This window comes from Egretta garzetta, unplaced genomic scaffold (assembly GCF_000687185.1).
Source record: "Egretta garzetta isolate BGI_Z169 unplaced genomic scaffold, ASM68718v1 scaffold465, whole genome shotgun sequence".
NCBI classification, from domain to species: Eukaryota; Metazoa; Chordata; class Aves; order Pelecaniformes; family Ardeidae; genus Egretta; species Egretta garzetta.
Window position 1 is genome coordinate 1,707,724 of NW_009259680.1, and position 12,432 is coordinate 1,720,155.

General features: G+C 45.1%; 1 protein-coding gene across 1 annotated transcript; it reads left to right on the forward strand.

The window, feature by feature from the left end:
• Positions 1-21: 21 nt before the first annotated feature.
• GTPBP8 (GTP binding protein 8 (putative)) lies at positions 22-6,045 on the forward strand (the record flags this gene model as incomplete). Its single annotated transcript, XM_035894041.1, has 6 exons — positions 22-189; positions 704-834; positions 1,188-1,287; positions 1,705-1,823; positions 2,270-2,396; positions 2,998-6,045. Coding segments are annotated over 5 exons (603 nt in total), but the record flags the coding sequence as incomplete, so codon positions are not given.
• Positions 6,046-12,432: the final 6,387 nt, after the last annotated feature.

Consider the following 12,432-nt stretch of genomic DNA (forward strand, 5'->3'; position numbering starts at 1 on the left):
TGCAGCAGGAGGGGTACCGCGGGGACGGGCACCTTGGATGCGGGGAGGTGGAGAGGTGTAGAAGTTCTCTCTCTGCCCCTCCTCCTGCAGGTGTGCTTCATCGGCCGAAGCAACGTGGGGAAATCATCTTTAATCCGGGCCTTATTCTCACTGTCTCCAGAAGTGGAGGTCAGAGTGTCCAAAACTCCGGTATGTGACATTTCTCACTTCCCTCCCTTCGGCTCAGTAGCTGGTGCCAACCCAGAGAGTGGGGCTGAGAAAGGCAGGAGGAAACCAGCTTTTGGGCAACGGGGAGGGGCAGGAGAAGGCGCCAGCCATGGTGGCTGCCAGCTGATGGGTGGCACGGGCCTTGCTCGAGCAAAGGAAAAGGTGGAAGGAGCCCAGCTTTGCTCTGCAGCCAGGGCTGGCACGCGTGCTGGGCAGAAGAGTCGTGCAAGCTGAGCAGACGTGCCGTAAAGCCCTTGGGGAAGAGCCAAGCACAGAGACCTGCAAAGGTATTTTTGGTCTGTGCTCAGGGTAGAGCCACAGGGGATTGCTGTGCAAGTGGGAGGCCCAGCCGCTGAAAGAAACTGCAGCGTTTTTGCAGCCTTCCCTGGGGGGGCAGGGTATGGCACAGAGATGTTTTGTGGGGCATCTCCTAGTCTGCTGCTTAAATCAATTTTTTAAAACCACCCCCTTTGTCTTGCCGAAATCCTCTGCCCAGGGCCACACCAAGAAGATGAATTTCTTCAAAGTAGGGAAGTACTTCACGCTGGTGGATATGCCAGGATACGGCTACCGTGCCCCGCAAGACTTCGTGGAGATGGTGGAGGCCTATCTGCAGGAACGGCACAAGTAAGGGACTTAACTGTACCTCCACGGAGCGATGGAAGCCAGGCACCTATATGCCATGTCATGTAACCAGCTGAAAAAAATGCAGGAGGGATAGGTACTTCCGGTGGTAGTATTGGTTACTTCTGATGTCATTTCCCTGGGAACCTCTGTGGCGTCGCTCGTTCATGCTTAGATCAAAACAGCAGAAAAGATTGAGGTGCTGCCCTGTGCTGACCCTCAGCTCCCATGCGTGGCTTTTCTTGGCTCTTTCTGTCCCCCAGATCCCGCGTTACTTGTTCTTGCTTATGAACTTGGAAGTAGCAGAGCAGGCATGAAGTAATGGTGGTGATGACCGTTGCTTGTATTTCTGGCAGCCTGAAGAGGACTTTTCTATTAGTTGATGGCGTCGTAGGACTCCAGAAAACAGATCATACTGCAGTAGAGATGCTGGAAGAGTTCGGGATTCCATACGTGGTAGGTAATGCTTTGGTTTTGTGTTGGTTATGAGCTACAGATAATCTATAATGGTGTATACCCTCTACCTGAGCTTATGCAAGTTGCCTGACCTAAGTAATAACACACACACACCCCTTTATTGTTAATAAATAGGCCTAAAATGCATTGAGGGGGCAAGTGGGATTTAAGGGATTTTTTGCAATTTATTAAATGGACACTCTTCAGTGCTCAGCTCGAGGAGCCTGAAAAGGTCTTCTCCTTATGCAGGCTATAGAAGTGTTTTGGCGGACTGTGTTAGACCATTTCCCCCCTAGATATGACCCAGAGCTTTCAGCTTGCCTTGCAGTATGGTCCAGGACTCTTACAGATGTTCCAGGCTAGCAGCAAAATAATCTTCTTTTCCTCTTTTAATCATCCTTTTCTGGATCCACGCAGATGGTGTTAACAAAAATTGACCGAGCTTCCAGGGGACTGTTGTTAAAGAACGTACTGGAGATCCAGGAGTTTGTAAAGGAGAAAACTCAGGGATGCTTTCCTCAGCTGTTCCTGGTCAGGTAAAGCTCTTCTCCATTGCTGCCGTTGCCTTTCAGGTGATGATTTGCAGTAGGGCAAACTACCTGAAATGGGTCTGTCTGTTCTCCAGGCGGCATTTCTCTGTGCCTAGGGATGGAGGGTGGGCTGTGATGGGGAAACGCCCCTTTCCTTCTTCCCCCTCCTTCGCTGTTGCGTGGAGCTGAGTTCTCAAGGCTGCTTTTCCTTTGGCCGTTCTCGGAGGGGGGCAGCAGTCCCCATGCTGCCTGCTCGTGGGCTTTGCCTTTTTGTTTGGAGTTAAGAGCAGCGCACTGTAATTGTTGGATCACAGAGCTGAAGTGCCCAGTTTACGAAGGTTGTGCTGCACTGTGCAAGATGTGACTTAATACTGCCAGCCGCCGAGTTTGCTTGTGTTACTCCAAGACACAGCAGCATCTGGCACTGAACATCCACGCCTTTGTTTCCACAGTTCTCTGGAGTTTTCGGGGGTTCACTTGCTCAGGTGCTTTGTAGCCCATGTGACTGGAAACCTGCCTACTGTAGAGGCCAGCTGAAGAGACTGGCTCCTGGTCTGCTCGGCTCAGCCAGAACAAAAGGTACCAAAACGAAAGGTCTGGATTTTTGTTGTAAATAACCTGAGGTACTGGAATTTATTTTTGGATAAACTTGTATAAATTTTGTAAATAAATGATGTAAGGCTAAGCTTTTAGTTTTAATAAATTCATCGATTCGGGAAGTTTGCACTATGAATGAACCCAGGTTATTACCAAACTGATTTATAAAACCTACACGATTGTGCTAAGGAGAAAAAAAGCAAAGAGAACCTCCAAAGAGAAGCTCAGTTTTAATACAGCATTTCCTCTCCCTCCAGCTAAATGTTCAAAAAGCTACCACTGTGTGCCTAAGGTCCGCTGTATTTAGGACACTAGAAATAGTCTGGTAATCTCATTAGTAAAAAGGCATTTCTTTCAGAAAAGAAAAACCGTAGCCCTAACATAAAGCAAACCGTACTTGCCCAGTTGAATTGAATGATACTTCCCTCAGCTTATCTAGCAGGGGCAATAACGGGCACCTGTGCCCCCTGCCTGCTCTAAGGCAATCTGGAGTGGAAATAGCCAACACCTCGCCTGCAAAGGTGTGTTTAGGACTTCTTGTATATTTTACTTTTGTAACTCCTCTGCATCGTGCGTTCAATAGGTGCGGCGTGATAGCGTGCCTCGCTTGCGTACAGCGAGCTGTGCCTCTTCCGGGTGGATGAAGGAAAGGACGTATCTATAATGGAATCTGCTTTTTGATCACTGTTGGCTTGAAACAGAGTGGAATAAATGACTGACACCTAGGGGAACTCTCTCCTTCTGTACTTTATCATCCGTCAGTGCCGCCTCTGCCTTCTGTTTTAAATCCGGCATGAAGTTCTGCAGCTGCCCTCAGAGGAGTTGCCAGAGATGAGACGCTTTGTCCATTATCTGCATCTGTGCCGCCCCGGCAGCTGAAGCACAAAACTGATGTCCCATGCTCTTTCGGGACACTCTAACAGCTGGCACAAGTATGTCCCACAGCAGCCAAGAGCACCTGAAGTTGGCTCATTACAAGGCACAGAACTGGAGAAAAAAAAAAAAAAGGACTGATGTCAACAGCAGTAGTTGTTACAAGAGAATTTAGACCAAAGCTATTAAGTGCCTGTGTCAAACTCTGGCACTCAGTCTTGTGTCTTAACATTGTCAAATGTGTGTATGCAGTTGTCAAAATTACTTGCATTAAGTGTTTAAACCTCAAGGGCAGGTCTTCTGTGAACCACTCTGAGGTACTTCAAGTGTTTTTTTTCAGATGGAATTTCTTGTAACTCTCAGACGAGACATGAGGTCTGTTTTCAGCACACGTGTAAGAAGTTGGGGGTGTGGGGAACACAGGAGAAAGATGTGGATCTCTTCATTTCCACATCTTAGCAGAGATCAAACCTATTCTCTAGGTTTGTAATTTTCTAATATTTTCTCTTTAATCCTGAAGTGCTCCAGAGTGAACCAGCCTATAGGATGCTTGATCCCAGGGGGAGGTACCGTACTGTCTAGACAGATGGAACGGGTGCAAGTGAACACTTCAGGAATAATCTTTCCTTAGTATCTTAAAGCCAGGATCTTCCAAAAGTATCGATCTTGCCAAGGCTGTCATTTTCAAGGCCTCATCCTTGACTGAAGAGCCTTTGAAAATCAGCCTGTATACGTAAAAGAAAGTGCAGTTCTGTTTTAGTCCATCTTCAGAACAAAACACCTTACAGTGCTAGGAAGTCTTTTATTAACCACTTACATACATTAAGTATGTCTGGTAAATCCATTTATATAAAAGGTGCTTTGAAATGGCAGCAGACTGTGAATTGGACCCCAGGATCCTTGTGGGTGTGTATGGTTGCCACGAGGTGTCCTTAGGGGAAGCCATGTGGAGCTGGGTCACACAGCTACCTACACAGTAGGTATGGTCTTATCCTGAAGAAGCAGCTTTACCTCTGGACACGTATGGGTTTTCTGCTGTATTTGTCAAAAGATCTTCATTCACAAATGCTTCAAATACTGGAATAACTCTTGCATTCTCCTCAGCCATCTGCTGGAGGGAACACCGTGGTTTTGTTACATGGAAGAATCGGTGCCCCTGTCACAAGTAGAGTGAATAAAATAAAATCTAGTCCTCTCCTTCAATCAAACATTAAAACTTACACTCACATGCCTTCATGGGAATGTGCTTTGGGTGAAGAAGCACCTGATGCGCTAGCGGACTTTCTTGCCGAGTTCTCAAGGAACGCGCTGCGTTGCTGAGCGAGGAAGTGCACTTTCTCAGGCCAACACAACAAGGGCACTCCCTTTCTTTTTCCCCAGTCACTGATCAGTGGTGGGCCTGGCAGCTTACTGAAGTAGTAGAGATCATTTCAGTGGTAAATGCTTTTGACATCTTAAACTGTTTGCAACGATATGCCACACTGCAGGCACCCAGCGTTACCTTGTAAAGCTTTGCCTCGTCTGCATCCATCATTTGCAGAAGTGGTGCTGAGTACCGGCATCTATGGAAAAGGATTTTACTTGGTGCATCTCTCCTGTCCTTCAGCAGTACGTTCTCCTTTTTCTTCCTCTACTGTGTCTGGTCTTGTCTGTCACCATAACCCTGGCACTACCGAGCCAGTATTTTGACATATTCTTGCAATGGTCCGCTGGAGTTACTATAGTGTAGAATGCATTTTAGTAGGGACCTTGACCGGATACTACATCAGTAATTCTATTAATATTAATGAAGTAACCTAAGCAGGTTTCTTGGGTTATTTTAAAAAGCAGAGGGGGGGCAGGTAGTAGGTAGACATTTCAGATTGAGAGGCAGCATGCACTAAGGCAAAAAGAGCTCTGGTTTACTGTCACTTTGAAGGTTGTTTCATTGTTGCCACCTTTCACTCTTTAAAGTCTTGCTCCTTGGGCTCAGCATTTTCAGACTCAGCTCAGAACTAGGAGGTATTGCAGTAGGAGCTCTCTGGTACCATATGAAACAGGTTTTGGATGCCAGACAGAACACGCCAAATGCTGAATACAGACAATCCCTTCTGCATTAAGCAGGGTGGCAGCCCACGAGAAGCAAGATCCTGCTACCTCAACTATCAAGAGTTTCTGTCAAGAGGGGAAACAGAAATTCTAGCAGCAGCTAATGATTCCAGTCCGTACCATTGGCTAATCCTACTCAGGCTTGAGGTTACTTTTAGTACCTGCTTATCCCAGCTATAACATGATACAGTATTTTATTGAGAAATTGTAGTTGTTTCTGTGCAAACAGGGACAAACCCAGGGAGTGTAGAGCTTCTTACATCACTCTCCTGCTTAAGTGCTTTGGAAACAGAGTAAGGCCAGAACCCATTTACAGAAGAGGCAGAGGAGGGAGGAATAAATTGTGTTTTTTTCCCATGCCACAAACAGGACACAAGAGGAAAGGTACAGAACTAAGAGAAGACAAACTGATCTTACATTGCATCCCAAAATAAAGATGGTAAGTTAATAAATTGAGAGGCTGTTGCAGGTGAATTATTAAGAGAAGTCATCCTTGTGGGATTAACCAAAAGGTTTTATTAAACAATGATTAAATGATGATTAAACAATGATAGACAGTGGTCAAACACTCTACTACTTCCTACACTTCTAATAATTAAGCTAGCTTGTATACAATATGCTTTAGGTCTAATATAAAATGTTTACCTTGCTGTAGATACCAGATGCAGGGGAAGGGATCTCCCAGCCTCAAGGGGCGTCAAGGGGAGGTCCCCACCGTGTAGCCTGCAGCTGTGCAAGAGAGCTCAATGGGCTGTGGTGGCTGCAGATACTTAGAGCATAAAGTGATTGACTTGTAGTCAAACTCCCTTTGACGTACATGCAACTGTGCAACCCCAGCAGCTGCAGTCTCATCTGGTCCCAGCTCAGGCTGGTAGTTAGCTCCTGATAAGACCCAACCTAAATTCCTGAGAAGACAGGGCCTAGCACAACTTCTCAAGGTTTGTACAACAGGACTGAGTTCACTCGGGCCTACTTGTCAGTGGTGCCTGAACCAAAGTACTGTTAATTCAGTCAGAGTGGGTGCACCCATCATTGAGGCGTGACTTACCTCTGCAGCCCTCTATGTAAGAAGCCACCCTCTCCACATATGCTATAGCCAGTCCTGTAACTTCCTTTTGTTCTCATCTGATGTATTCGCAGCCAGTTTGTACCTAAAATCACTGCAAATAAAAAGTAAAGTAAGCATCCCTTCCTTACCCACACAAGTGATTTTAATACTGGGTTTGGTAACTGCAATTTGATCTGCTCCTAAGAACTACCCACAGCAGTAAGCATCTATGCACAGATTTATTTTAACACTAATTTAACACTGTCCAAGCATTTGTTAAATACTTGATCTCCAACTACTTCAGCTATAACTGCTCTATAAGCATCTCTTACATAAGCACGGAGCACTGTTTTCCTCGATAACATAATTATTGAGCAGCTATCAATTGTTTAGCTAAATAAAGAGAAGATTCTTTCAGGGAAGGTAGTTCACTTGCTTTGTATTCTAATAATCTACAATGGTGTTTGTGCAGTTTGTGGTACGTTTACAAAGTTAATACAAGACAATAAATCTACCACTTGCACAGACATAGCTACTTAAACCAGTATTCTCTCTGAAAAACATTCAGAATGGTGGAAAACATATTATGCCAATAAGTAGTAAAGGGCAGGGGTGGGGGGGATAAATCTTAGCACTGTTCTTGCTAATGCTGTTCCCCAAGAAGTTACTCTCTGCTGTTTCTTGTGTCATGAATGCAGCGCTGCTGGACCATTGCCCTCACCCCTGGTGCAAGCACAGAATGTGGTGTCACAGGATGGCACCAGCCCTGCTCCCCCAGGGAAGGCTGTTCAGACTCAAGACACCGAAAGGCACTATACTCGCTTCTTTTGAATTCAATCCTTGGATCCTTCAGTGCTTCATCAAGCCCCTCTCTGGCTCTACTCTCCAGTATGTTCTTGTTTCTCCAAGTCTCTGCACCTTTTCTTTCTTCCTCTTCAGCTTCTTAGAGAAGAACCTTCATTGAAACTTAGCAAGGCATTTATTACAATAGAAGAGTAAGCCTCCTACTGGAGACATAGTGGATTGTTCTTTATAAGGAAAAATTTCTTTATGATAAATTTTTTTCTTAAGGTAAAACCTGATGAAGACACAAGAAACTTGTATTTCTCAAGCATCAGCAAAACCAGCTTAACGTTTCACAGCAATTTATGAAGGACCTAAGCTGTTGTACAATTCAGAAGTATTATTCAACAGGGCAAAACAAATGCACTCAGGCCAAGGCCCATGTAGATTCAGTAGGACTTCAGAACCACAGCTGCCTTTGTGCTCAAAGGCAATAAAAACCATTGCACTGCTATTTAGAGATTCTTTTTCTTAAAAAAAACCACCCAGAAGGCGTGGGAAATATAGTACTCAGCCCCCAATTACAAGAGATATTTCAGAAATTCTAGAACTTGATGGTGGAAAAAATAAAATAAGGAACAATACCAGCAAACCTCAGGAAAGAGGTGGCAGGTTGGTCTGTAAGCAAGCCAAGCACGGCTACAGTTTGCGCACTGTCAGAAGGCACTGCTGACAGCTTTGGCCCATAGCAGCCAGGGTTCCAGTGGCCAGAGTATTTACAACATCTGGGATAAAGGAATAGTTTTGGACAATTTTTAAAGACCATTCTAATAGAAAAATAAATCTTCCCTCCTTAGTGGCTCCCCAGTGTGACTCCCAAGGCACACTTAAGAGACATTTGTTCAAACTTAGTACTCTGAAGGAGTACTTCTAAGAAATTCACTGAAAATATTAAGAGCACAATAAGCAACTTAAAAATAATGCAACAAAACATGCTTTTACAGTATGAAACATTTCACTGTTAAAAGTTTCTTTAAGAAATGTTTTAAGACATTATGAAACACTAACAGGTGTCCAAGCTGATGAGAATAAATCTTGTCCAAGCCTTAGACACTAAATTACAAAGAAACGCAGATCTCCTTGCAACTGAAGCACAAATACAAGTTAAATGGCAGGGGGCATAGGCCCTTCTTGTAGCACCTAGCTGAAAAGCGCATCACTTGAACAGCTGATCTGTGTCCATTTCTTTTGTGTCCCCTCTTCTGACATTTTTAACCTAGTTTAGGGTAGCAGCAAGAAACGTATCTCACAAAAAAAAGAAAAAAAAATTGTTTATTTCAATGTTGACAGAAGTCAAGTGTTATTGCATAGAAAGGAAAAGAGGGTTTATGAGTCACATTGTACTTGGTCTTTGGCTTAGGGGAAGTCATTCTGAGCCATGATTGGCCCCCTCAGTGAGGGACTGCTGCAGTGAGGACATCTAGATACCAGTGCAGACTCCTGCGCTGAACGCTCAGTTATGGTGGGAAGCGAGCAGCAGACACAGAGGAAGTTGCCACAACACACTTGAATTGATTTAAGTCCTGCTTTTGATGGAAGAGTGTACTCCATTCTCTGAATTAAATGCGGTTTCAAAGTTGAAGCCGTCGGAATCCGCCATGCTTGTGGGGATTGCCTTCAGTTTCCAAGTTGTTTGGTCAATTGTGCTTCAGTCTGTGAAGTACTGAGAGTTCGGAAAAGGCGAGACTTAACTAAGGCTACACATCCGTTCCTGTTTCCTTAATTCCAGAGTTCATGAAGAATGTATTTTCTTTTTGGATTTCCACCCTCACTGTCAAGAACAGCAGGAGCATCTAATTCCATCTCTTTACAACTGCCAACAGTTTCACTCACCAGCTCTTTGCCCTTAGCACACTCCAGCTCTCAGAGCTATCAGTTCCTTCACTGAAAAAAAGACTAAGTCCATTCCCCTTCCAGTATGTTATTTATAATTAAAAGCATAATCTCAAGTTTATTGAGCTAAATAATTTCCCACATTAAAAGCAAATCCTCTTCATTCAGAGTGCTCAAATTCAAACCACCTACCAAGCACGGATGCATGTTTACATGGATGCATATAAAGCAGGAAGGAAGAACTTACCCAAAATCGTGCTAAAAGCAGAGACAAGAATAAAGCCCAGTCTTTTGCCTCAGCTAAGGCCAAACTGGTTCCAGATGCAAGCAGTGAAACAAGCTATTGTCTTTTCCCTTTCTACCTATACTTAGCCTATATATACATATAGCCTACATATACTTCTACCTGTACTAAAACCTTAGTATGTTGTAAGAGCGTGTACCAATGCCATCAGGAAAGGAGGAAAGGAAACAAACCCCACAAGTTTATTTTTACTTTTTTTTTTTAATGGTCTAAGACTAGTAAAGTCCTAAGTATTTCAAATTCACACAGATTACCAGGACATTTTACTTCCACAAAGCCTTTTCCTGACAGGGCAAGTAACTCTGTGCTGTAACTGTATTGGTATCTTACCTTGTATTGTTAAGTTTCCTCTTCAGTTTCTCCTGACCAGACATGGCCATCAGCAAATTTTATGTGTTCTTTCCTAAGTCACGGGTGATCTGAAAGGGAAATTCCAGAGTTCATTTGAGATCCTTTTTCCAAAAAACCCTGTCATGAAGCAACCTGGAATCTTTCAACTTCTTAATACCAACCAGGAAAAACAAACCAAAAAACCTTACTGACTTCTGTGTGACACCCTAGCGCTATTTTTCCTAAAATGAGTCAGAAATTGAAATTAGTTTTGAGCTTTGATAGAGCACATCTGCTGTTTTTCCTATCTGCAGAATAAACAGATTTATACTCAACATATTACAGGTGCACATGAACTCAGCTTCAAGTCACAAACCAATGTCCCACCAAAGGCAAAGACGAAGTTGCTCTCACAGTAGCTGTTCCATAATTCTCTGTTGCAAGGATAAATGTGCCTTCTTCACAAGCTTTGGGACAAGAAGAGAGGCCAGTAAGGGTGAGAGCGTGGTGGGAGTGTGTTACAGACCACCCAGCCAGGGTAAGAAAGTGGATGAAAGCTTCTCCCCCTTTAAGCAACTCCAGGAAGTCTCTGTATCAGACTCATTCTGAGTGACTCAAACGAAGAGGTCACTGGTAACATCAACTGGGCCATAGTGGCAATGAAATAGTAGAGTTGAAGATCCTGAGGGGAGTGATGAAAAAGAGTAGTAGATCCTAGACTTCAGCTTACTCAGGGAACGACTACATAGGATCCCACGAAAGGTAGCTCTGATGGGTAAAAGAGCTCAGGAAAGCTGGCAGGTCTTTAATGAGAGCATTGTCCAAGCACAGGAATGGGCCATCCTCATACTCGGGAAGACAAGCAGGCATACTAGGAGATAGGTCTGGCTGAACTGGGAACCCATGATGGCACTCCAACACAAAGAGGCAGCATATAGGAGCTGGCAACAGGTACAGCCTACAGAGCAGCAATTTAGAAACCTTCCCCAGGTGTGTCAGGATGGTGTAAGGAAAGCCAGAACTCGGCTGCAGCTGAGACTTGCCAAGGACATCCACAGCTTCTGCTGTTACACTGGTAGTAAAAAGCTGAACATGGGAAATGTAGGCCTGTTGCTGAGTGGAGTGGGTCATACATCCTAATACCCCTGTCTTTTGTCTGTCTTCACCAAAAACGTCTTACAGGCCTTTGAAATATGTAAAAGGGTTCAAGAGGAGAGCTGCCAGCAGTGGATGAGGATTAAGCTAGGGATTACTCAAAAGAGCCAGGCCCCTACAAGTCCTTGAGACCCGACAGGCTGCATCTGAGGGTGCCCAGAGAGCTGGCCAACATCCTTGCAAGGTGGAGGTCCCCAGTGACTGAAAGAAAGCAAATGTTGCACCCATCTTCAAAGAGGCCAACAGAATGATCCAGGGGACTGCAGGTTCAGACATCTTTACCTCTGCCCCTGGGAAAATCATGCGATCAGGTATCGTGGAACGTATTTCTGGGCACGTGGGAGAGAAGAAAGGACTTGGAGACAGCATGAATTTACCAAGGGTAAGCCACGCCTGACCAACCCAACTGCCTTCTATAAAGTGATGTGATTTTTGTATGAGGATGTCATATGCCCAAATTTTAGTAAGTCTTTTTACACTGCCTGCGTTATTCTTGTATCCAGAGTATGACATTACAGCCTGGATAGGTGCACAACTAGGGAAATAAAAACTGGTTGGATAATTGGGCTCAGAGGGTGGTAGTTAGCGGGTCACACTCTACCTGCATGGCAGTTACAAGAACACTGTAAGGGTCAGTCCTGGGGTGTGTCCAGTTTAACATCTTTATGAGTGATCTGGAGGCAGGGAGGAGGTACATTCCTGCCAAACATGCATATGGCAGCAAACTGGGGGGAACAGTTGACATGCTCAAAAGGCAGGGCTGCCATTTAGAGGGACTTGGGAGAACTGGAAGAAAGGGCTGACAGCAACCTTAAAAATTTCAGCAAGGGCAAGTACAAGTCTTGCTCAAGGGAAGGAAGAGCCCCTGACAACCACAGTGGCCAGGGACTGACTGGGAAAAGACCACCTCTCTAACCCTTTTTTAAGCAGGGGAATGGACAACTGCCCAGTTCCCTTTCAAACCAAATTATCCTGACCTGACAATCTAATAATTGTGAGTGTAGGATACAGATATGGGGAGGATCACCGAATCTGTCTCTCAGTAATTCTTTTGTGCCACAGCTTCAATCTGAAAGAATTACACCTTTTTATGCTGGGGGAGAGAGGCAGCAGCCCAGCCAGGGAGCAGGGATCTCTGCTACCGCCTCATGCCCGTGTCTCCTTGACTTCATCAAGCCACTTCTCAGGCAAGGAGAGCAAGGGTTTGTCTACACTGGGAAGTGGTTACACAGCAAGCTGGTTACTGTAGGCAGAGAACTGAAACAAAAACCAAGGTCTACACCTGCAAAGGAGAATTCGACTTTGCATTTTTTCCACCTGAAGAAAACACACTATTATTAAAAACCTACTGACATCAAAGCAGCTGAAAAGGACGCCGGCCTTGCAACAACAACTGCAGCCAGCTCCCTAGACGAGGCTGCAGCACCTTCTCGCCGGCAGAGAAACCCGCGCGTTCCGGCACAGCCGGCTTCGCTCCGGGAAGCGAGCGGTAGCGCGGGGCGGCGGGGCCCCCGCCCTCCCCACGGCCGCCGCCTTGTGCGGGA